The 23,690-nt window shown below is 48.4% G+C and overlaps 1 protein-coding gene across 2 annotated transcripts in view; it reads left to right on the forward strand.

The window, feature by feature from the left end:
• Map3k4 (mitogen-activated protein kinase kinase kinase 4) overlaps positions 1-23,690 on the forward strand; it is a 95,515-nt gene that overhangs the window by 37,899 nt on the left and 33,926 nt on the right. For both annotated transcript variants that reach the window (XM_059272842.1, XM_059272843.1), the window contains exons 3-5: positions 7,164-8,530; positions 17,663-17,905; positions 20,369-20,515. In XM_059272842.1, coding sequence (XP_059128825.1) covers positions 7,164-8,530; positions 17,663-17,905; positions 20,369-20,515 — 1,757 coding nt within the window. The remainder of the gene's footprint in view (positions 1-7,163; positions 8,531-17,662; positions 17,906-20,368; positions 20,516-23,690) is intronic.

Genomic DNA, 23,690 nt, shown 5'->3' on the forward strand with positions numbered 1-23,690 from the left:
TTGCCTTAAATCTTCAAGTAAAATTCAGTTCTCACATTGTTCATGTTTTTGAATTAATCGGCAACACCCCCCCCCCCCCCCCCCCGCCTGCATCTCTCTTTCTGACCGCGTCCCCTCCTCTCACTGTCTGCTGCAGCTGTCTAGTCTTCCTCTCTCCCCCTCCTTTTCCTCCTGTCTGCCCGTGTTTCTCCTTCGTTCTTTCCATCGACTCCATAGACACACTCTCTTTTAGATGATGGATAAGACATGTTCCCATCTTCTGCAGGGAGCCCACAACCCAGAGGCGGCATGCTAGTGTGGCCGGGTGCACGAGGTCACCCAGGGTTCAGGGAGGGGCATCGAGAAGGCCCACTGGAAGACTTCTGAACAAGTGATATTTGTGCTGTGACCTGGCTGAGTCAGGGAGACCACGATTGCAGACTCACGCGTGAGTCATAATAATCTGTTGGTCCCTCAGTATTTTGAAGAGCTTCTTAGAATTAATCAGATTGCTCAGATTTCTTTTCAGAGCTCCCCAAGGTCTGTGAACTGGGGCATTATTCCTGCTTTGCAGTGGCTCTGTGAGTCACACTGTTAACTTTAGGACTGTGGTCAGAGTTGGACTCACCTTTTGGACAAATAGGTCCCCGACGAGATTTCCGTTATTCTGGTTATCTACTGCCCTTTATAAGCCACCTGGAGACTCTGGATGACAGCGTGTCTGTCATTGCTCACAATTCTGTCATGCAGATATTTAGGCATCGTAGAAGGTCATCTGCCCATGGTGTCTGGAGCCTTAGCTGGAGCAGTTCCATTGGCCCCGACCCTCAGCCCTCAGCCCTTCTCCACGTGGTATCCGCCGCGTCTCAGATGTCTCAGGTGGTTCCCTGGCTTTCATGTCTGGATCTGAGCTGAGATGGCAAAACCAGGCGATGGCCGGCGGACCCTGTTTTCTTCCTGTGTGGTGGTTTACACGTCTGTGTAGTTTCCACTGGGTCTGGCATGTGCAGTGTGTCCTCTCCCATGGCATGTGGCTTCTCTCAGAGCAAGGGTTTTGAGAGTCTAGTGTATCGGTTCTGAGGCTTCCTGAGATGCCACCTGGAAGTCTTGGAGCATCTTTTCTGTTGCATTTCCGCTTGTGCGGTGCCAGCCACACGCTGTGGGAGGGACTGCACAGGGCCTGGTACCCAGAGGTTTGGTTCCTTAGCTGTCTTAGGAGACTTAGCCCTGCATGCCTCCCTGTGAAGTTCTGGAGAATTGGCATGCCATCTTGCTGTCTTTTGTTTCCTCTGGCACCTCTTCTTTATAAATGCCAAAGATGGAGTTTAAAGCCCCAGAGGGTCACCAAGAGCAGAGTTCAGGAGGGGGCGTGTCACCACAAGGACTGTATCTTGTGCAATGAAGTCATTGTTATAGATGTGATTTTGAAGTATTATGTTGGGCTCAGAGTGAGGCAACTTACGCTGTAGGCTTGATTTTAGGAATTCTAAGTTCAGGTTCTGGAGATCTATAGCACTCTGGTACATATGTGGGATTAGAAGGCTGTCTCTTACTGAAATTATTTGGTGGAATCGCAATAGTGCTGAGTCCCTATGGATTTCTATCAGTAATGTGTTGGAATGGTAAACCCAAACAGGAGACATCCGAGGTGAGTCCTAGGGGGCGAGCAGTGCGTCCTAGGGGGCGAGCAGTGCGTCCTAGGGGGCGAGCAGTGCGTCCTAGGGGGCGAGCAGTGCGTCCTAGGGGGCGAGCAGTGCGTCCTAGCGGGCGAGCAGTGCGTCCTAGCGGGCGAGCACTGCGTCCTAGCGGGCGAGCACTGCGTCCTAGCGGGCGAGCACTGCGTCCTAGGGGGTGAGCACTGCGTCCTAGGGGGCGAGCAGTGCGTCCTAGCGGGTGAGCACTGCGTCCTAGCGGGCGAGCAGTGCGTCCTAGGGGGCGAGCACTGCGTCCTAGCGGGCGAGCACTGCGTCCTAGGGGGCGAGCACTGCGTCCTAGCGGGCGAGCACTGCGTCCTAGCGGGCGAGCACTGCGTCCTAGCGGGCGAGCACTGCGTCCTAGCGGGCGAGCAGGCGCTCTGCTTTGTAGAGCTGCACTGTCAAGAGGATTTCAAAACTTAGTTGTTAGAGCATACGGTGTGGGCGAAGGCTGCTGTTTCCTGCTGTGTGGTGGATGACTGCCATTCTTGTCCGCACATTTAAACTCATGCTTTCTTTGGAACCATTTTCCTTATGGGCTTTCTCTCATATTTTCAAATAAGCACTGCTGTTGTGAGAAACATCTCATCTGTCCTTGTACACATGTGGAGTTACTTTTGGAGGTTAGCTACTTCGTAGTGGATCTGCTGTATTGGAAAGTGTGTATTTAAAAGTTGGTAAGTAGTGCCCAGGCTGTTGCTCAGTAGAACTGTTCTTGCTTTTCCTCTTAGCAGTGTGTGTGCAAGCCTTGTTTGTTGTATTGTCTACATTATTAATGTTTTGAGTTTCTGCTAACCTGCTTTAGCTGTTGAAATTTGCTTGTTTTTAATAGTATGTGTTTCCTATGGGAATTGATGATTGCAGTTAAATACATAAAGGTAGGGTGAAATTTCTTGGGAAAGGGAGGTCAAATGTAAACACCATGTGTAGACACAGTGTGTGTCTAAACACACGAAAGTGTGCATACCACAGCTTGAAGCAGCACAGTGTTTAAGGAAATACAGCTTTGAGGGAAACCTGAGGGACGGAAGAAAGAGTCCGCGTTGTCCTCTGTGTCACTGTCATGGTGACTGCAGCCCTGGACGGTGAATGGACCTTTATGGTCATTGTGAACACTGTTGGAACCAGTCTGTAGTCTCCATCCGACTCTCAGGCAGTCCGTCACCCAGAACAGGCTAAGCAGCACTGACCTGGGCGGAGAGATGGCTCCCTGCATAAGAGTGTTGGCTGCTCTTCCAAAGATGGGAGTTCCGTTCCCAGCACCGTGTCAGACAAGCTCCCTTTAGCCCTGTGCTGGTGATCTGATGCCCTCTTCTGGACTCTTCAGGCACCTGCACACATGTGCATACACATGTATAGCATACAAATAAAAGAATAATAAATCTTTCAAAAAAATGAAGTACCAACCTAGAATTTGTCACACACCTGAGAAGTTTCTTCTCAGGGTGGCTCATCCCGAGATGTGTTACACCCATGTATAAAGGATAGGCAGCAAACGCAAACCCCTTGCTGGAGCTACAGTCTCTCTCCGTGTTGGCCAGGAACAGACCACTGACTTAGAAAGCCCTCAGCAAGGGTATTAGTGTGATTCCTACTGTGAGGGACATGCCGCCTATGACATCATGGTTGAAATTCCTATTTAGCGTACTTAAACTATAAAATGAATTTGCTTCCTTCCTTTTGTTAATTCTAAAGGAAACAAATTTAAGGATAGTTTGACTTTTTCTTAAACCAGCCCTAAGAAGTAACATACATTTGGCTGATCATTGTTCAAACCTTTTCAGAATCATAACTGCTAAAGTAAGTCAAGATTACCAGTATCCAAAATGTGATCACTTAATTTGTTTGTTTTTTGGAGGCAGAGTCTCATCATACAGCCTTGGCTGGATTGGAACTCACTAAATAGACCAGGCTGACCTTGAACTCATAGAACTTTTGGAAATCTCTATCATTTCTGCTTGTGAAGTACCGCGGAGCAACTACATAGAAATGGGTGGCGTGTGTGTGTGTGTGTGTGTGTGTGTGTGTGTGTGTGTGTGTGTGATATCTGCCTTCTGTAATTATCTCCATTAGCAAATATCCAGAGCCAGGGCCATCTCCGGACAAAAGCATTTTATCTGAGACACCTCTCAAACATCCAAGGACAGACTGCAGAAAGATAAACATTCCAGACCACCCACTAGTCCCCTGAAATAAGGTATATGTCCATATGGAGGCAGCTGCCGGGGTCAGGCTTATGTTAGGTGCTTAGCTTTGTTTCTTGGGCAAATTAAGCTTTAACCCTTTCTCCATAGCACTAATGATATCTCTAGACTTCCCCTTTAACAGTTACTCAGAACAAAGGGGCTTTTACATCCCAGGTGCATCAAGCTGCCTGGCTACCCCCGCCCTGCCAGAAAATGACACAGAGACGGTTATGGCTTCTAAAGAAAAACAGGCAGTTTTATTTTACTCATGATTTATACTAACATTGTAGGCTCCTAACATTTTACCTAACCACTTCTAGGAAGGTAGTTTGAGCACATAAATTCCCTTTTTCTGATATATTAACCGATTTTAGCTCTTAGTTGACTCCACCGCCTTTAACCACTCCCACTTTGGATTGTAAAAGAAAGCCTGCCTGAGGTAAACTCTTGTGTGCCTTTACGACCCTGAAAGACTTCAAGCCTGGGTGACCTCACCTTGGCCAGAGAATTGCTGCTTTGTATAGGTATATAACTGAGAACCTCAGAGCCTGGAAGACTAGAGGAACGAGGTGGAGGATGGGAAAGAATAGATGGGAGGATGAAGGTAGAATTTAGAGGGAACAGCAGAAAAATATAAAGAGATACCAGGCAAGAAAGGAGCTAAGTATGAGAACAGAAGCTGTGCAGATAGATTTTGACTCCGAAGAATAAAGCGTATGGAATAAAGAGGATCGTGTGCGTAGATTCATTTGACATCATTAAGAAAAAAGCATATGGACTAAAGAGGATCGTGTACGTAGATTCATTTGACATCATTAAGACTAGATTCCTCAGCTGGTTGTAGATTCTCCCACGGATCCTGGGGAAAGACTATTAAGGGCTGGATACAGCCAATAGTCTTTGATACAGGTAGAATAAATAACATTTCCATCAGTCTTAAGTTGTCACTAATTTAAAAAAGTATTAGGGGCTGGAGAGAGCTGGCTCAGCAGTCAAGAGCACTGGCTACTCTTGCAGAGGACCCAGTTTCTATTCCCAGCAAAGATGTGGTGGGTCATAATCATCTGCACTTCCATTTCTGAGTAATCGAAGGCTTTCTGGCCTCGGGGGGGCCCCAGGCCCACATGTGGTGCACAGAGAGACATGCAGGCAAAACACCCATGCACACAACAGACAAAACAGTTTTATTCTTAAAAGTGTAGTAAACTTCTGTAGACAAACGGTTAGCAAGGTGGCTCCACCCTGTCACCACTGAAGACAGGCCAATGAGTGAGTCTCTTTGGGTCTTCATCTCGTCTAAGTACTCCATGGTTGTTGCACAGGTTTAAAATGTAAGGCCTTTCCAGCAGTGTCTGGTATAGACCTGAGCTGCATGGGACTCACAGGGTGGAAGGAAAGGACCTATTCCCATCGTTCCACTCTGCCCGCACTGTGCACACTCCGGCACATACACGTGTGCTCGCATAAACAGATGAGTTAGAAATCATTTTTGATGGGTTATAGCATCAGTATAAAGTGTATAAGCTATAAATATACTGGAAATTTGTTTAATCCTTATTTTAAAATAATTAGAAAGCAAATTGATCTTGTTCAGATTTTCCTTGGTGCATTGATTTTTAGATATATTGCTCTGTAACTCATGTGTGCATACCTCATTCCATCAAATCTGAAGACATAACTGTGATCAAATGCTTGCCCTTGACATAGTGTGTTCTTCTAACTTAGACTCTTGCCTTTTTAGAGACTCTTATACTTTGCATACTTACAAATGATAAAGAAAAACATCGTTTTTTACCTACACGTGTGTAAAGAAACCTATACCTGGAGTATCTTGGTGAATGAGTCTTACATGTCACCACTGATCATGCCTCATTCTGACCCCAGAGATGTTCAGAGAGGGGGTCTGCATCCAGGACTCCGAACAAGGTGTGGGACTTGGGTGGTGGGGCTTGGGTGGTGGGGCAGGTTATCAAGGAAGTTGGGATGGGGATGGGAAAAGCCAGGACAGACCAGGGGAGAGTCAGCTTCAAGATCTAAGCTTTGGCAACATTAGCGTTCACATAGTGAGTGGGCCCCAAAGGCCTCTGTGTTCAGGAGGCTCTGGGATGAGAGGCTTAGGCATGGCTGGCGAGTGGTAGTAAAATGTAAATACAAAGGCAGATGTGTGTGTTCACTCCAAAGTTTGATATCAACTCAGTGGAGCCTTTACATTGGTTTGGAGGAACTGTGTGAGATTTATTTTACTTTTGCATTGATTTGGAGTGACTCCCTATGCTAATATGGCAGACGAGGTGAGTTAAAGTGGATGGGTCTATGTGTCTTCAGTTCTGTTCATCTTCAGGTCATTCGTTTGTGACAGAGAAGGAAGCAGGAGATGAAATCAGCGCTCAGCAGTTTTGTTCATCAGTTGTCTTTCTGCTCTTTCTGGAAGTAATCTTGAGGGGCTTTAAGCATTCCTGATGTTTTTGCATATGTCTGTGGTGTCGTGTGCTTGCGTGTGTGTGGGCACATTCGTGTGTTTTGTGTGTGTGTGTGTGTGTGTGTGTGTGTGTGTGTGTGTGTGTGTGAGAGAGAGTGCATGGGGAGGGCAGAGGTCAGCACTGGGCTTTTCCCTGATTGCTCTGCAGTGTCTTTACTGTGGCAGGGTCTCTTGGTGAACCTGGAGCTCACAGATTCGGGGGCACTCACTGGCCAGCAGGTTCTCAGAGATCCCCTGCCACCACCCAGCAACACTGGTTACAGATGGTCCTCATGCCCACCTGACTCTGAGGTGGGTGTTAGGGATCCAGTCTGTTTGAGTGGCCAGTACCTTTCCCACTGAGCGTCTCTCAGCCCAGTGCCTCTTGTTCTGATGGCACATCACCTCTTTCCACCAGGAAGAGGAGGGACCCTGGAGATTTAAATAATTTGCTTCTAAATGAATGAAGTTTGTTAAGACTAAGGCAGGGATTGGCTGTTCTCTTGAACCCAGTCTCTGTCACATTTCCCTTGCCATTCCCCCTTCTTAAAGTTGAAGGTGTTTACATCAAATTGAGGGGTTCAGTACATCTTGTAGTGTTGAATGTGACAGTTTGTTCAGTGGTTGTGAGTATAAAAAAACACAAGTATATAGTAAGGAAAAGGAAGACAATCATTAAAAAATTAGAGTGTGTGTTGATTACTTTCCAGTTTCAGCTTATGGAACTTGTATTTCTCACAGTGATAGCCTGAGTGTAAATGCATGTGAGTATCAGTTTGGTTTAAAACAGTGACCAGCTTCAGATTTTAGAGCTTTATACTGTTGATTTTGTTTTCTTTTCAATAGAAAAAATGAACACACCAAATCAATCTCCACATAAAGACGCGGGGAAGGGGGTGGAGCCCGTGGAAGAATATAGCTACAAGCAGGAGAAGAAGATCCGAGCCACTCTGCGAACAACAGAGCGAGACCATAAGAAGAACGCACAGTGCTCCTTCATGTTGGATTCGGTGGCCGGGTCTTTGCCAAAAAAATCGATTCCAGATGTGGATCTCAATAAGCCTTACCTCAGCCTTGGCTGCAGCCACACCAAGCTGCCGGTCTCTATGCCCATGCCTATAGCCAGAACTGCCCGGCAGACTTCCCGGAGTGACTGCCCAGCGGATCGCTTGAAGTTCTTTGAAACACTGCGCCTTTTGCTAAAGCTTACCTCAGTCTCGAAGAAGAAGGATAGGGAGCAGAGGGGACAGGAAAACACGGCTGCTTTCTGGTTCAACCGATCGAACGAACTGATCTGGTTAGAACTCCAGGCCTGGCACGCAGGTCGCACCATCAACGACCAGGACCTCTTTTTATACACGGCTCGCCAAGCCATCCCGGATATTATCAATGAAATCCTCACGTTCAAAGTTAATTATGGGAGCATCGCCTTCACTAGAAATGGAGCTGGTTTCAATGGCACTTCCAGAGAAGGGCCGTGCAGAACCCTTCACGGGGCAAACAGTACGGGCTGTTCCACGTACCACGAGCACCTCCAGCGCCAGAGGGTCTCATTTGAGCAGGTGAAGCGGATAATGGAGCTGCTAGAGTACATTGAAGCACTTTATCCGTCACTGCAGGCTCTGCAGAAGGACTATGAAAGATACGCCGCGAAGGACTTTGAGGACAGGGTGCAGGCGCTCTGTCTGTGGCTGAACATCACGAAAGATTTAAATCAGAAGTTGAGGATTATGGGCACTGTTCTGGGAATCAAGAACTTGTCAGACATTGGCTGGCCAGTGTTTGAAATCCCTTCCCCTCGGACATCCAAAGGCCACGAGCCAGAAGACGAGGGTGAGGACACAGAGGGAGAGCTGAGAGAGCTGGAGAGCGGAGCAGAGGAGAGCGATGGAGAGCGAACCCCCAGTCCGCCGAGGGTTCCCCAGCTCAGGCCGTCCACGGACAGCTTCTTGGACGCCCACTCACAGGACTGCATGGCCAGGAGACTGGAGAGGCTCGAGTCCCAGGAGGACTCTGTGGGCTGGGGAGCCGCGGACTGTGGCCCCGAAACCGGCCCTCGTAGGCATTGTCTGACTTCTATTTATAGACCATTCGTGGACAAAGCGCTGAAGCAGATGGGGCTGAGGAAGCTGATTGTACGGCTTCACAAGCTGATGCACGGCTCGCTGCAGAGGGCTCGTGTAGCTCTGCTCAAGAGCGACCATCCAGTGGAGGTAGGTTTTGGCGGGTGCTGCGCCGTGACGGCACGGCTGTAACCCCACTTGCTGTGTAGGTTGATCACATGGACTTGAATAGTCTTGCCATGACAAGGCACAAATGGCAGATGTGAGTTGCATATATAAATGTTGCCATAAAGTACTATGGTAAGGGGAATCTGTGAACAGCTCATCTGGGTTTAATGAACGAAGTACAAGGTGGTATGTGGATGGAAGACACAACCATACAAATAGCATCTGGAGAACAATGAAGTAGGTGTAAAGTGTGGAGCTGGTCCTGGGTGACCACAAGCTGCAGCTGAGTCAGTAATAAAGTTGGCGTCATAGACAGGTATTTCAAAATGGCATGGCCTCCAGAGTCACAGATCAGCCATTCATTCACTCATTCATCCATCCTAGTCCTGAGGGGCCTTGTGCATGTTAGGCAGGTGCTCCACCACTGGGCTGGATCTCTTCACTCACTCATTCATTCACTCGCTCATTCATTCATTCATTCATTCATTCATTCATCCATCCTAGTCCTGAGGGGCCTTGTGCATGTTAGGCAGGTGCTCTACCACTGGGCTGGATCTCTTCATAATTAATTAATTCATTCATCCTAGTCCTGAGGGGCCTTGTGCCTGTTAGCAGGAGCTCCACCACTGGACTGGATCTCTAGCTCTTTGGATTCTTTGAGAAGCTCGTTCTGGGCTGGCAGATAGCTGAATGCTAAGACCTGGGTCTGATCTTGGTCTCTAGCATGGCAAAACAGCAACCACCAAACAGCAGAGATCTCCAAACCAGAAGTGAAACAGCCTGCCACCGTACTGTGTAGAGAGCCCAGTTTTGGTTACTGGAATTTAAAATGATGCAAGTTAGAAAGAGATGTAAAAACTCCCCAAGGAGGAAAGCCTGTACCCTTTGTCAGGGCTAACATGCTCAGTGCAGCTAGATGGCTTGGTCATTATGTCCGTCTTTCACCTTGTTGGGAGTTCTTGAGAGGAGAATGTCCACTGGCGGAAGCAGGTTATAATTTGGTTTTGAAAGCTTGACACTTCAGAAATTCCTTACTGTCCAGGGTGATAAAATTAAGAAGGGCATATTGTGGGGCACTGACCTAGAGAGTCCAAAACAGAATGAATAGTTTTTCTCTCTTGAGTTTGCGTGTACACATGGCTGACAGCAAAAGTTCTCCGTCCTCTGAGATCCCAAATTCCTGGGTTAATTGGTGAGTCCACTTTTAGAAGCCATATGTGTATACACATACCACTTTAATTTTTTTAAGATTCAGTTTATTGTATAATCTGGCTTGGAGTCAAAAATGATGTAAGGCATTTCCGTAAGGCAGAAGACACCTGAGGAGAACCCAGGTTTTCCAAGCTCTGTGTCTGCATCCTCACGGTCAGGCCAAGCACTCACATAGGCAGCAAACCAAGTTTCTTTCCTTTTCATACCCAAATCGCTGTGATAAGATTTTATCGTGCAGATTTCACAGAGCAAAGCTGTAGATGTAAAATAAGGATTTTCTGCTGATTTCACATGGTGAATTCTGTACTTCAGGAATTTGTCTACAGAGGCATCAGGATACGTGTGGCAAGGCAGGGTCGACTTTTTTATTATTATTTTTAGTTAAAAAGTGATAGTTTTGAGGTGATGCTGTGGCAAAGGCTGTATGGAGAGCTACCTGCAGACAGCTAAAGTAGGAAGCTTCCCTGTTTGAGTCAGGTTCCTACAATGTCAGTCAGTCAAAGAGTCGCAGGTGTGACTGGAGCCCTGCAGCAGAGGCTAGCCACACTGACAGGCAAGGCCGTGAAGTTACGGTTAACTTGGTGTGAAAGGAAGAAGAGTTTGTATTCATCCCCGCTTCAGGAACACGGTGCCTGTAAGTGGAAGTCTGCACACATGTGTGCTATGTACATGCTGTGCATACTTGTGCTTATGTGCGTGTGCACTCTTATCCTGAGTTTATTCTGTCTTAGTCATGTTACTAAGTCTTTCTGGGAAAGAGCCAGAATTGTTTTCAAGGCTGGAGAACAATTTCATTAAAGTTTCAAAGAAAAACCCCAGGGTAGGCCAGCCGTGAGTCTCAGCAGCTGCCTAGAGAAGGAAGATGGAGTGGAGAAAAGGGAGAGACGCACCACACCAGAGTCAAGCTGGCATGGAGGTCAGCGGCCTGGGGAGGGAGGAGCCCAGAGTGTGAGGGAAGCAGGCTGAGAAGAGAGAGCAAGAGGAACAGAAAGGTTGCACTCTGCTAAGCTACCAGAAGTGGGCGGCCTGGGGGGCTGCCTGCTGCCCCTGGGCAGCAGCTCCCAGAGCCCAGTTTTAAAGTCCAGTAGCCAGGCCCCGTCTCCAGAGTGACTCCTCACCACTGACTCAGTCTTTTTGATCCTCAGACTTCTGTCTGGGAAATGCATGTAATGATGCCTTCCTGTCTACCCACAGAGTAGTTGAGGCCTCAAAAGACAGTTGTATATATGGTAACACCTGTATGTGTCGATTACAAACTCCTTTATTTTTAGGATTATTGTTACATTATTTTTTTCCTCTATCCAAGCGAAGTGTAAATCAGTGTGGACTTCTCTTTATTTTAACAATGTTATTTTCCCTTTAATCTTTTCCAATAATGGTCCCTTTGGAGGCATTTGAGGCCTGGGGTGAAATGCTGCTGTGGCAGTGAGGCTGAGCCCTAATACAGTGAGGCTGAGCCCTATTACAGTGAGGCTGAGCCCTATTACAGTGAGGCTGAGCCCTATTACAGTGAGGCTGAGCCCTATTACAGTGACACTGAGCCCTATTACAGTGACGCTGAGCCCTATTACAGTGAGGCTGAGCCCTATTACAGTGAGGCTGAGCCCTATTACAGTGACGCTGAGCCCTATTACAGTGACGCTGAGCCCTATTACAGTGAGGCTGAGCCCTATTACAGTGAGGCTGAGCCCTATTACAGTGAGGCTGAGCCCTATTACAGTGAGGCTGAGCCCTATTACAGTGAGGCTGAGCCCTAGTACAGTGAGGCTGAGCCCTAGTACAGTGACGCTGAGCCCTATTACAGTGACGCTGAGCCCTATTACAGTGAGGCTGAGCGCTATTACAGTGAGGCTGAGCCCTATTACAGTGAGGCTGAGCCCTATTACAGTGAGGCTGAGCCCTATTACAGTGAGGCTGAGCCCTATTACAGTGAGGCTGAGCCCTATTACAGTGAGGCTGAGCCCTATTACAGTGAGGCTGAGCCCTATTACAGTGAGGCTGAGCCCTATTACAGTGAGGCTGAGCCCTATTACAGTGAGGCTGAGCCCTATTACAGTGAGGCTGAGCCCTATTACAGTGAGGCTGAGCCCTATTACAGTGAGGCTGAGCCCTATTACAGTGAGGCTGAGCCCTATTACAGTGAGGCTGAGCCCTATTACAGTGAGGCTGAGCCCTATTACAGTGAGGCTGAGCCCTATTACAGTGAGGTTGAGCCCTATTACAGTGAGGTTGAGCCCTATTACAGTGAGGCTGAGCCCTATTACAGTGAGGCTGAGCCCTATTACAGTGACGCTGAGCCCTATTACAGTGAGGCTGAGCCCTATTACAGTGACGCTGAGCCCTATTACAGTGACGCTGAGCCCTATTACAGTGACGCTGAGCCCTATTACAGTGAGGCTGAGCCCTATTACAGTGAGGCTGAGCCCTATTACAGTGAGGCTGAGCCCTATTACAGTGACGCTGAGCCCTATTACAGTGACGCTGAGCCCTATTACAGTGACGCTGAGCCCTATTACAGTGAGGCTGAGCCCTATTACAGTGAGGCTGAGCCCTATTACAGTGAGGCTGAGCCCTATTACAGTGAGGCTGAGCCCTATTACAGTGAGGCTGAGCCCTATTACAGTGAGGCTGAGCCCTATTACTCCTAGCAGCCTGCGAGCCTGGGAGGCCCTGCATCAGTGTTGGCAGCCTGCAGATTGACCCCTGCTGCAGACAGGGCAGAGCGTGCCTGTGATTGCGTTCGGTCTTTGTGGTTTCTGGGCTGATCCCGTTGAAGGATTTTATAGGAAAGAAATAACATTTATTTGTGATATTTGTGTTTTTCTTGTGTATGACTTTATATCTTTATTCCTTTTGATTAAGTTACTTGTAACCAATAACGTTTAATAACCCTCTGGAAGCACGTTCTAAAAACACTTTTCCTCTAAAGCTTTATTGTATTTATTGTTTAAAAGAATGGCAAACTAGGAAGGTTCCGAGCCTGCTTGCATTTGTTTTAGCAACATGAGCAGCACCCATGTTAATGGCCTGTGTGAACTCTGCGATTGTTGCTCCCTACGGCTGCAGACTGACCTCCCCAGGACACACCTTGACCTTGCAGACCGGCTCCAGTTAGTGGGTGGGTTGCTTGTCAGGGTTCACGTGTAAGGTACTTGTTTGCGATCTCAAAGAGTGTTGTCTGAGAGGCTCTCAGGTTATCACACGAAGCGCATGGAAGCCTGTACTCACAATGCGGGCAGCATCTCCCCGAAGCCAGGACAGGCTCCTGGAAGAAGGAGAACCCGGATGAAGTTTTAGTCTTCCCTCCTGTGCACCTCGAGCTGACCTGAGGTCTTTGCTGCTTCCTTGTTTGTCCTCTGGTTCTCTTGCTCCTTTGTGGTGGAGCCTCTGCCTCCTCTCCCCTTGCTGTGATCCAAATTTCCGAGTCTCTGGTGGCCATTTCCAAATAGCAGGTGGGGCTCCCTGAGACTGTGTGTGTGTGTGTGTGTGTGTGTGTGTGTGTGTGTGTGCGAGCGAGCGTGCGCGCGCGCACGCGCGCGCAGTGCTTCCAGTCTTGATGCCTGCCTACCTTTCTGCAGACACTGCCTGTGAGTACAGTGACCCTGGCCCTTCCCAGCAGTGACTGCGGCATGGCTGCTGGGGTGTCTTCCCTGTGCACTCAGGTCTGTGGTTACTTGTCCATCTGTAAGGCAGAGACCAGGCCCTTGCTGTAGTGCTGGCACGACACCACATCTTTGCTCCGTATTTTAGCTTTTTTTCCTCTCCTGGTGACAACATGTGTGGTATACTGTGCTCCTTTACCTTGTGGGGACTAAACCCAGAGTCATCACGTAGAGTTCAAGTATTTCCCTTTGCGATTGTCTTTTTGTAGTGCACTTTCCTAGCGCTCCTCAGGAAGGTTATATTTCTTTTCCTATGAATATTAGATATTAACATTACTTGGCTGCATTTGGTATCTTACCACAGATACTGAGAAAGTGCTTGGTTACTGTCTTAATTACTTTCTTAGGTTAGAAATTACCGTGTAATTATATGTTTAATGGCCAATAAAATACTGTTTGTCTTTGGCGGTTAAGTGCTATGCCAGTCTGTCCTGTAACACAGGACCCCGAGGAGGCTGCCTTTTCTTTGTGTAGAGTGGGCACAGCGTGGAGGAGGCTGCCTTTTCTTTATGTGTAGAGTGGACACAGCATGGAGGCTAGGCTGCCACTTAGTCCTCCCAGGTGCCAGGCAATGTCCTTTCTCTGCTTTTCCCCCGAGGAAACTGGGTTAGAGAGGCGGTGACCTTCTCCAAATCACAGCGTTGCGGATTGTTAGAGGGACCTTAGCTCTCTGACTTTAGAACATGCCTGGTTTCCAAGCCTGGCTACACATCAGCATTACCCAAAGAGCCACCTCTACCTGTCCTGGATTGCAGGTTAGAATCTTCTAGTGTAGAACGCAGGACTGACATGAACAAATCTGTGGACCTTACAAGTAGCCAGGCTAGCCCGGTGCAGTTCTGAGTCAGCCACTGCACGTGCCCGGGAGGCTGCGGTAATCCTCTCGCTGCCATTCAGTGGCGCACACGCTACTGGGAAGCTGCCCTGCGTAACTTGTTTGCTCCAGTTCTTGCCTGTCTGATTTCCTAAGTTAAGTTACAAGAAGTTTGAGTGACAGCCTGGAAGCACGTACTCGCTCATTTGCCTAGAGGTTTTCTGTTTTAAAACAGATTTACATGGGGGAGGCTGTGCCACATGGATTCACAGCTGTGAGCCAGCCGGGTCAGACCTCACAGTAAGATTGGAGGGGCGGAAGTCTAGGGGAGAGCTGGATCCCATGGTAACAGCATAGCAACAGAGAGGAGAGAGCCAGAAGCAGCCTGCACCTGAGGAGAAGAAGGATCAAGGAACTTGGTCAAGGGCGCACGCTGTATGCGGCAGCACCAGGATAGGAACGCAGAAGTCTGGCTAAGCCATGCCTGCCCTTGGCGATACTGTACTGACTCCTAGAGTTAACGTTTTGTCTCAACGTGTTTTTAAAGATAATACACCTATCATATACACATATAATACTACTTTTTAATTTAGTGGCTAATATTTTAAATGGGAGGAGTTCATCTGCAACTCTGGGTTGGGGGTTTCCCAGGGTTGTTGATTCTGGGCCTTGTTCCCACACAGACTGCTGGCTGGAGCTGACCAGCAGCATAAGAGTGAGTTCACCCCAGCCCCGCCCACATCCAGTGCACCCTTGTCTGCTTACCTGCTTGGCTCCATAGAAGTTTCAGTTTGTGATGGCATCCTTAAGTAGCACAGGAACAGATCTGAGAACTGGGGACTTACTGGTAGTAGGTCTGGGGTCAGATGTTTCGTGGTGCTGGTGGGGGAGCTAGAGAAGAATCATGGTGGGTCTTGTGGGAGTGATCACCATTAACTTACTGGACAAACAGTTGGCCTGGCATCCCTGGAATTAACTGGAGATAAACAGCCTTTTCCTCAGAACCAGTGATCTACCAGGGAACTCCCGCAGATGACTGTGCAATGGTGGATATGGCTGAGTAATTAAGCATGCATTTGAAAGACATGCAGATTGTGAGAAACATGCTCCCTGAGGCAGCCACAGACAGCCCCCAGAAGTGGGCATTCAGGCCTCCTCCTGAGAGACTGAGTCGTTTGTCAGGGACTGACTTGTGCAGAATCCCAGCACATGATTGCTACAGTCAACACAGTGTAAGACCTTACACCGACATTCCCAGTTGATACAGTGAGGAGGGCATGGTCTTCACGGGTACTAATGCACACTGAGTTTCAACTAGAAGGACAAGCCAAGCCTGGCAACAGAGCTATGGGGGGGGGGGGTGACTCGAGGTCAGTGGGTTAAGATGTCAGGATCTGGAGAAGTCATGGAAACCCAGCTAGGAAGTGCAGAAGGTGGACAGAAAGAGCCTAGGAAGTAGAGTGCACAGAACTCAGGTATGGCCCAAGGTGGCCGAGAGCCATCCTGGAGAGGGTAATTGACACGAATCATCTAGTCGGCATCCAGGGCTTATTGTAAATCAGCTAGTGAGCCCTGGAAAGTTGTAGCAGACGTACAGCATAGATAGGACTTAAGATGCCTTCGCCTGCATTCGCTCCAAAGCAACGGGATGGAAGACATAGCAAATGGTTCTCTAAGTCCCTTTTCAGTTTGTTCTACTTAATCTGTAGAAGGTGGACAGTGAATGGGGGGGGGGGAGAATGTATGTATGTGTTGAGGCTAGGCAAGTAATTTATACTAAGCTATAATCCCCAGCCAGGTCTGTTTTTAAGATAAACAGCCTAAAGGGACTCCTCAATGCTTCTAGAACCATAGAGCCAATTAAATGACCCAAAGCCAGCCTTTTTGACTTTTGAGCCCTGATTATTTCCCCCCCATTGAACTATGATATTTCTGTGATGACAGTCGAAATGATCTCAAGGGACAGTGTGGTTGGTATGCTTCAGGGTGCAACAAATCCTTAGGAAGATGTCGTAGGGTGAATCTTGGAAATTAGGATGAGGTAGGGGAATTCCTAGAGAAGCAAGCGGCCCGGGCCAGCATCAGCATGATGGACACATGTGTGAGGGCCAGAGAGCACTGCGGAGAGATGAGGCCATCCAGGAGGGTGGGAGCTGGGCCAAGGCTTTAGTTGGTAGATGGAAGGCGGCCTTGAAAGGGTCAGGGGAGTCGGTGCCTGTAGCAAACATTGGTCCCCATAGACCCTGGCTAAGGCTACAGTCTAGATGCCATCAGGTGAGTCCCGAGTGTCTTGAGCTTGGCTCCTGTGTAAGGAATAATGAAAGGTCAAGATGTGAGTGGAGAACAGTGAAGGGTTCCCTGAGTGACAAGGCGGACAGGCACCGACGACAGGTGCACAGGTGCAGAGTGAGCTGCATTTGGAGATGCAGGAAGGTGAGACTGTCAGACTCTGATGACCTCACTAAATGAAAGGGCCAAGGTTTTTTAATACTGGTGATAGATAGAGGTGGTGGTGATGCTGGTGGTAGAGGTGGTGATGGAGGTGGAGGTGATGGAGGTGGAGGTGATGGAGGTGGAGGTGATGGAGGTGGTGGTGATGGAGGTGGTGGTGATGGAGGTGGTGGTGATGGTGGTGGTGGTGATGGAGGTGGAGGTGATGGAGGTGGAGGTGATGGAGGTGGAGGTGATGGAGGTGGAGGTGATGGAGGTGGTGGTGATGGAGGTGGTGGTGATGGTGGAGGTGATGGAGGTGGTGGTGATGGTGGAGGTGATGGAGGTGGTGATGGAAGTGGTGGTGGAGGTGGAGGTGATTGTGGTGGAGGTGATTGTGGTGGTGGAGGTGGAGGTGGTGATATCAGAGGCTTCATAATGATGGGAGGAAGTTTCAGGTCTTCTGCTTTCTGAGGGAAAGCTTAAGAATTTGAGAGGGGACAACTGAAGGAGAGGGGAGGACACCCAGACACACAGCAGGACCTCCAGGCACATGAGGTGACAGGTGACTGATGCTGCAGTGGAGAAACTGTCTTCTGCAGCATCAGGAAGCGTGACTCCAAATGAGTGCAGGCTTGACTGAACTGTCTTTTATTTTCACAAAACAGCTGTTGTAGAGTTTTGTAATCTTGTTTTCTTGTAATTTAGCAAGTCCTTGATTTCTCAGTCTAGACATGATTGTAGATAGCGCTGTGTGTATTATGTCCAGTGGGTTTGTTTTGAAAAGAAACTTCACCGTTCTGCCCTCGATGAAAGTGTAAGTTGGCTAACACACTGAGACCTGGGGGTCTGTGCAAATGTTGAATTGTTGGAGATTCTTATCATTTTAGAACGATAACCTTGTAGCTACCTCAGCAGGTTGTAGCAAAGCCTATGACCACAGCTTCAGGCAGTGTCCCGCGCACAGTTTTAATCTGTCTTGAACTTTTGCTGCAGTTCTCTGACTTTCCAGGTCCCATGTGGGGCTCGGATTACGTGCAGTTGTCGGGGACACCTCCTTCCTCAGGGCAGAAGTGCAGCCCTGTGTCCTGGGAAGAGCTGAAGGCCATGGACCTGCCTTCCTTCGAACCCGCCTTCCTCGTGCTCTGCCGAGTCCTGCTGAACGTGATCCACGAGTGTCTGAAGCTGCGGCTGGAGCAGAGGCCTGCTGGCGAGCCTTCCCTCTTGAGCATCAAACAGGTTTGTTTCAAATTCTTGTTTAGCACACAGTGGTTGCTGCATGACTGCTGCCTTCCTCTTCCCTCCCTCAGTTAGTACCAACAGTGAAAAGAACATGTCTTAGTGTTTGTTTTTACTATTTCAGGGGCAATCTAGAATGTTCTTTACCTACAGTCCCCAAAGATAAGAGTGCATTTCAGCTCTTTGACCATTCACTTCTTTCTGAAAAGTCTAAAAACAGGATGTGCTGTGACTGTCAATCCATCTGTCAGTCTTGCTGACTGACTGGTGATACTTGTGATCAGACCCGGGGCCTTACATGCCAGGTGACATGTCCCTGAGCTTTATCTCCGATTTATCCCTGGAAGGCAGTTTAAGTCCGCCTGGGTTCTTTCTTCTGGTATTGGAGGCATGTGTAGATAGGAAAACGTCTGGGGATAGTCTGGACTGGGTGCTTGCTTAAGCAGCCATGGAGCGTCAACGGTAGGGCCAGCGTTTTCCTTCCGAGCTGTGAGTCTCAGGTGGGGTCTTCACTTTGTGGGGCTGTTTCAGGAGCAGCAGCAGGATGACTGGAAGGAGTTTCATTTGACAGAGTGAAGGCTGAGGAGTATCTCTTGGGCTTTGTGCTGTTAGCATGTTGACATGAACTATAAAGTAAAGCCTTTCAGATCCTCACAGCCACCTGCTACAGGCTGAAGGGCTACGTGGCTCTGGGACTCATAAGACAGTGCCGTTGAAGACAGACAGGTGAATCAGGTCCCACAGCAGGTCCAGATGGGGTATGTTTGGTCAAGGGTAGACCAGGGTGACTAATGGGTCATTTGTGAGTGGGCCCCATGTATGCATACTCTGGTTGACACTGATGCACCAGCCAGAGCTGTTTCCACATTAGCCCCGCTTCCTTCACACTTGTCTCGTTTTTTCCTTACTGTCTTACTGGTCTGCCTGGCTATAGTTTATCCTGTTCTATGTACTGCAGTAGGCAACCATGCTAGCCAGATACCTATCCCCATTCCTCGTCAGATACTTCAGCTACAACCCTGTGAGACAGGGTGGAATCTCCTTTGCTAATGAGCTCTTGTGGTGTTAAATAACAATTTATGTGAAAACACTTTGGTGACCAACAGTACTAGGACTGATGTAGTATTTCAGAGAAAAAAGAGAAAAGACATTTTCTGTTAGGAAGATTTAAGGAGCAGTAGTAAATACCTGCCTGGATTTGATACAGAAAAGGAGACACAGACACTGTTAGGAGATTTGGCTTATAGGACTAGTTCTTGCACCATGATAGTTTAAAAAAAAAAAAAATTTAAGGGCTTCTGTCTGTAAAAGCAATCTAGGTATTGTTTTAGACAAATTGAAAAAGGAATAGGAAATAACACTAATTAAAAATAGTCCCCATCCTCCTGGCACCCAAGAGATGGCCACAGAGCATGTGTGTTTCCATTCAGCTGTCTGCCTTGCACACGTACACTTCCTACACATACCAGTACGAGAGTGAGTTGGTGGGTGTGTGTTGTACATGTGTGTGTTTATGCACACACGTGTAAGTCTTCCCACTTTTCTCTCATTACTCTATCAAAACAAGACTTTACATGGCCACAGTGCTCCCCAGGTATGCACACACGCTTGTGGGTAAGTCTTAGCTGCAGCTCTGATGAGTTCCTGGGCACAAGTGTAGTGGTAAGCAGTGAAGTGCCCATTTTAGAGTCTGGAAGGCTGCAGCCTTTGCTTCCTAGCCTCTGCCCTGGACTCCTGTGGCTGCTGCCTCTGAAGGTCAGTGTGACTGTGTGTGGTTCTGTCCTTAGTCCTGGGACTGTATGGAGGGCTTCGTGTCCCAGCTCTGATAATGGAAGGGCCTTCTAGGTTGCCTTACCTCCGTCTTCTTCCACACATCACCTACTATGCCAGTATGTTGCTGTTTTTACCATCCTTTTCCCCTTTCCTTGAGTTCTGATTTTATCAGTGTTGGCTTGGTCTGCAGCTTTTGGTAGTAGATGAAGCCACGCCCCGAAGAAGGTAAACTAATCTACAGTTTTTGGTAGTATGTGAATCACACCCCACAGAAGGTAAACTATGATACATTACTCAGAAGCCACCATTTTCTGTGGTTTGTTATTTAAATCTTGGTTTTGGTTAAAATTCCTATTTCTTAAGATTTTTTTTTCCTCTTCTACCTCTTGTCTTACGGTATACATGGGTAAAAGTGGCCTTACTAAGTGAGATTTGTTTTCAATATGAGTTTATTTGTAGGTTGTATTCTAGCAAACAGTGGCTGCTATGGGATTCTTCACTGTGTGCTCATGTGTGACTCTAGATGGCTGAACTGCTACACACAATGAGCTTCTCGGGAGTCAGACTATTTCAGGTTCCTCAGAGCAAGGTCCCTCTGGGGCTTTTGTGGGGGGATTTGCGAGGACTGGCAGTCTGTGTGGCCAGGGTGTGCGGGTGACAGCTGCATCCTCTGTGTGTGGTCTCTTGCAGCTAGTGCGGGAGTGTAAAGAGGTCCTGAAGGGGGGGCTGCTGATGAAGCAGTACTACCAGTTCATGCTGCAGGAGGTTCTGGACGGCCTGGAGAAGACAGACTGCAACATGGATGCTTTTGAGGAGGACCTGCAGAAGATGCTGATGGTAAGTAAGGAGGGGCTGTGTGCAGGTAGTTGGCATAGCGGTCCCACCTGCTTCGGTCTGTGTGGCAGTCGATGACAGTTGTTTTTTTTTTTTTTTCCTAAAACCATATTTTAAAAAGTTCTCAATGATTTTTAAATTGACATTTTGGACTAGCCTTAACCTAGTCCATTGTTAATTTGTAGGATAGTTCATCTTACATTTGAAAGAGGATTAAAATTGGTTCTTACTCCATCTAACCCCCTGAACAGTGGCCCTTTTATAATTCCTGAGATGAGTGCTGGGCGCCTTGCATAGCTCAGGAAATACTGGAGTAAAGGAGATGGTGGGGACTGGCCACAAGAGCTGCTTCCTTTCCTGCATGTCCAGGGCTGTGGAAGTCTGCTGAGCCCGGGACCCCTCAGCTACAGACATGTCCACAGAGTACTTCATCTCAGAGATGAGTCAAGGCAGAACCAGCCCATTCAAGGACTTACCAGTGCCTTGATTGGTCAGAGCAGGCTGGGTTTTATTTCTTCACAGATCCCATCTCAAACTTGCTGTCTTAATTAAGATTTTTATTGCTGTGAAGAGATGCCATGACCACAGCAACTCTTATAAGGAAAACATTTAATTGAGAGTGGCTCACTTACACTTTCAGAGGTTCAGTCATTATCATCATGACAGGGCATGCTGGAGCAGAGAGTGCTACATCTTGCAGGCAACAGGAAGTCAACTGATAGTCACACTGAGGGAAGCTTGAGCAAAAGAGACCTCAAAGCCCACCCCCACAGTGACACACTTCCTTCAGCAAGGCCACAGCTCCTAATAGTGCTATCCCTTTGGGTGTCATTTCCTTTCAAACCACCACACTTGTCCTACGTTTCTAGTCTCGGGGCTGTCCATACTATTCTTTCCTGCCAGAATTGACCTCCTTGTCTGCCCACTTAGACTTACTTTCGGGTTGTATTTTTCTCCAGTTATTGACGGTCTGGCCTTTGCGCCTACCTTTGTCCTTACCTTTTTTGAACTCTCTCAGCAGCTGCAGTTAGACATGTGCTATAGCATAACATTTAAACAGACTGGTAGGCCAGAGCATCATGAATGGGGGCTGTAACTTGGAATTCCTCTGTGTCGCATGTTGTGTGGTAGAGTTCCTGTATAGGGAGAGCAAGTTAGATCTGTAAGGATCCTTAGGTTGCACCTGATAACTGCAGGTGAAGGTGCTTGCTGTGTCCTGCCTTGCAGACCGTAGCACCCCTGGGAGCACCCCACTTTCTGGGCTGCCAGAGGGGGAAACGCCTTGCCAGCCAAGTGCAAGTCTGCATGAGAGAGCGCCCAGGAGGTTGTACTCAGTCCGTTTTGCCCAGACTGTCATAGAGCTTTCGAGTTACTGGCACAGGGTGGGAGTTCATATACTGAGTGGCCTCCCGTCCTCGGGGTACAGGAAGGTGGTGGGCAGAGGGGCTTACAGCAGCTGGCGTACTATGAGAAGCAGTTTGTTTGAAAAGGTTTGGAGAGAGCACATGAAAGGCCAGAGTGTGTAAACTGGCGGCTGCCTCTAATGGCGTAGACTGCCCCTGTCAGAGTTTTAATGACTGAGAAGCTGTGGTAGGAAGCGGCACACAAAGTAGTTCTTCTCTTTGCGTTGTGAACTGAATGAGTTTGGAAAGACACAATGTTCTTTGCTTCTGAGACGCTCTTTGATGGCTTCCAGAGGCGGTACATTTAGTGCCCTTTGCCTTGGAATGGTGTGGACATAGAGTGGTAAGCCACACTCCCCTTTCCTGTCCTTGGGGTATCTGTGACCCGGGCTGAGATGAGAACCTTGAAAGAGTTGTAGGAAAGTATGGGGGACCCACCCCCACTTTTTCCCCCAGGGTACTCTTGAGTAGGAAGAAGTGAGAAATATTTAGGTAGAAATATAGAGGAGACAGATAGAAACACAAGATAGCCTCGGGAGGACCTGAGTCAAAACCCACCAGCCCCTCTGTCTCTTCTAAAGGGCTTTTAAAGGAATGCCAAGGGGTGTGGGGCGTTTACCCACCAACCCCACAGTTCCCCAGAGTTTTCTTGAGTGTGAGCAGCAGGAAATATTAGATAGAAGGATTTATTGCGGAGATAAACAGATAGAAAATAAAGGATAGCCTCTAGAGGGCCTGGAACCTATTCCAATGGGCCCCAACTGTCTATGCCTTAGGGTATTTATAGAGACGCCAAGGGGTAGAGCAAAAGACCTCCTCCCCCAGCACAGCCAAGTGCAGACCATCTCAGACACCTGCATTCAGGCCTGTGGTCCTAATCATCCTCTATGCGGACCTGCTGGGTAAAGCCACGAGGAACCCGAAAATGGGCTCCCACAAAGGGGTGGAGCAAAAGACCTCCCCCTTGCTAGATCAAAGCATGCCGCATGGTACAGCCAAGTGCAGACTCTTCCAAACACCAGGTAACCACACACATTGGTCAGTCCATCCCCTTATGCAGCCCTGCTGTGTAAAGTGAGTCCAGATCTCACTAGGACACCTCTGTGGACCCCAACAGAAAAGTACAGCATTCTGTTTTGCTTCGCTGCCCATGGCTTGTGTGAGTCAGCTTGTGTGAGTCAGAATGTAGCATCTTGTATTGTCTCACTGAGTGTTGGAAGGATTGGGCAAGGGGCATGCTTTGAGGACTGAGGAGCCCAGACAGCATCAGCATTTCTGTTGAGATGAACAGGTAGATTGGGTCCTGGCAGGTGCTCAGATCATGTTTGCCACACAACACTCCCTTCACTTGAAACTCGCTGCAGAGAGGAAAGAAAGAAAATTCCACGCTCAGAAAGGAGGAAACGGGCCTCAGTGGTGTTCTCCCCCTCCATAACAGAACACCTGTCATTTGTCTTCTCATGGAGACGGCATTGTAGACGGGGCTGTGATGCTTCTTACCGTGGACTGACAGGGGCTGTGGTGTCTGGTGGGCAGCACTGAAGATCCTCACAGGCCAAAGCTGTCGCAGTGGACTGTCTTGGTCAGCCTGCCCCCTGAGCTTGGCTGCAGTGGAGGGTTGGAAATCAGCTGGTTACCATGTCCAAAGTCAGACTCGGGGTGTCACTGGGCATTACAGCGTCTACTTAAAAAGAAACAGGGTGCGTGCTCACATCCAACTCCACTGATGTGTCTTGGTGAGATTTGGAGGTAGCACCTATCTATACAGACGCAGT

Source organism: Peromyscus eremicus, chromosome 8b (assembly GCF_949786415.1).
Source record: "Peromyscus eremicus chromosome 8b, PerEre_H2_v1, whole genome shotgun sequence".
NCBI classification, from domain to species: Eukaryota; Metazoa; Chordata; class Mammalia; order Rodentia; family Cricetidae; genus Peromyscus; species Peromyscus eremicus.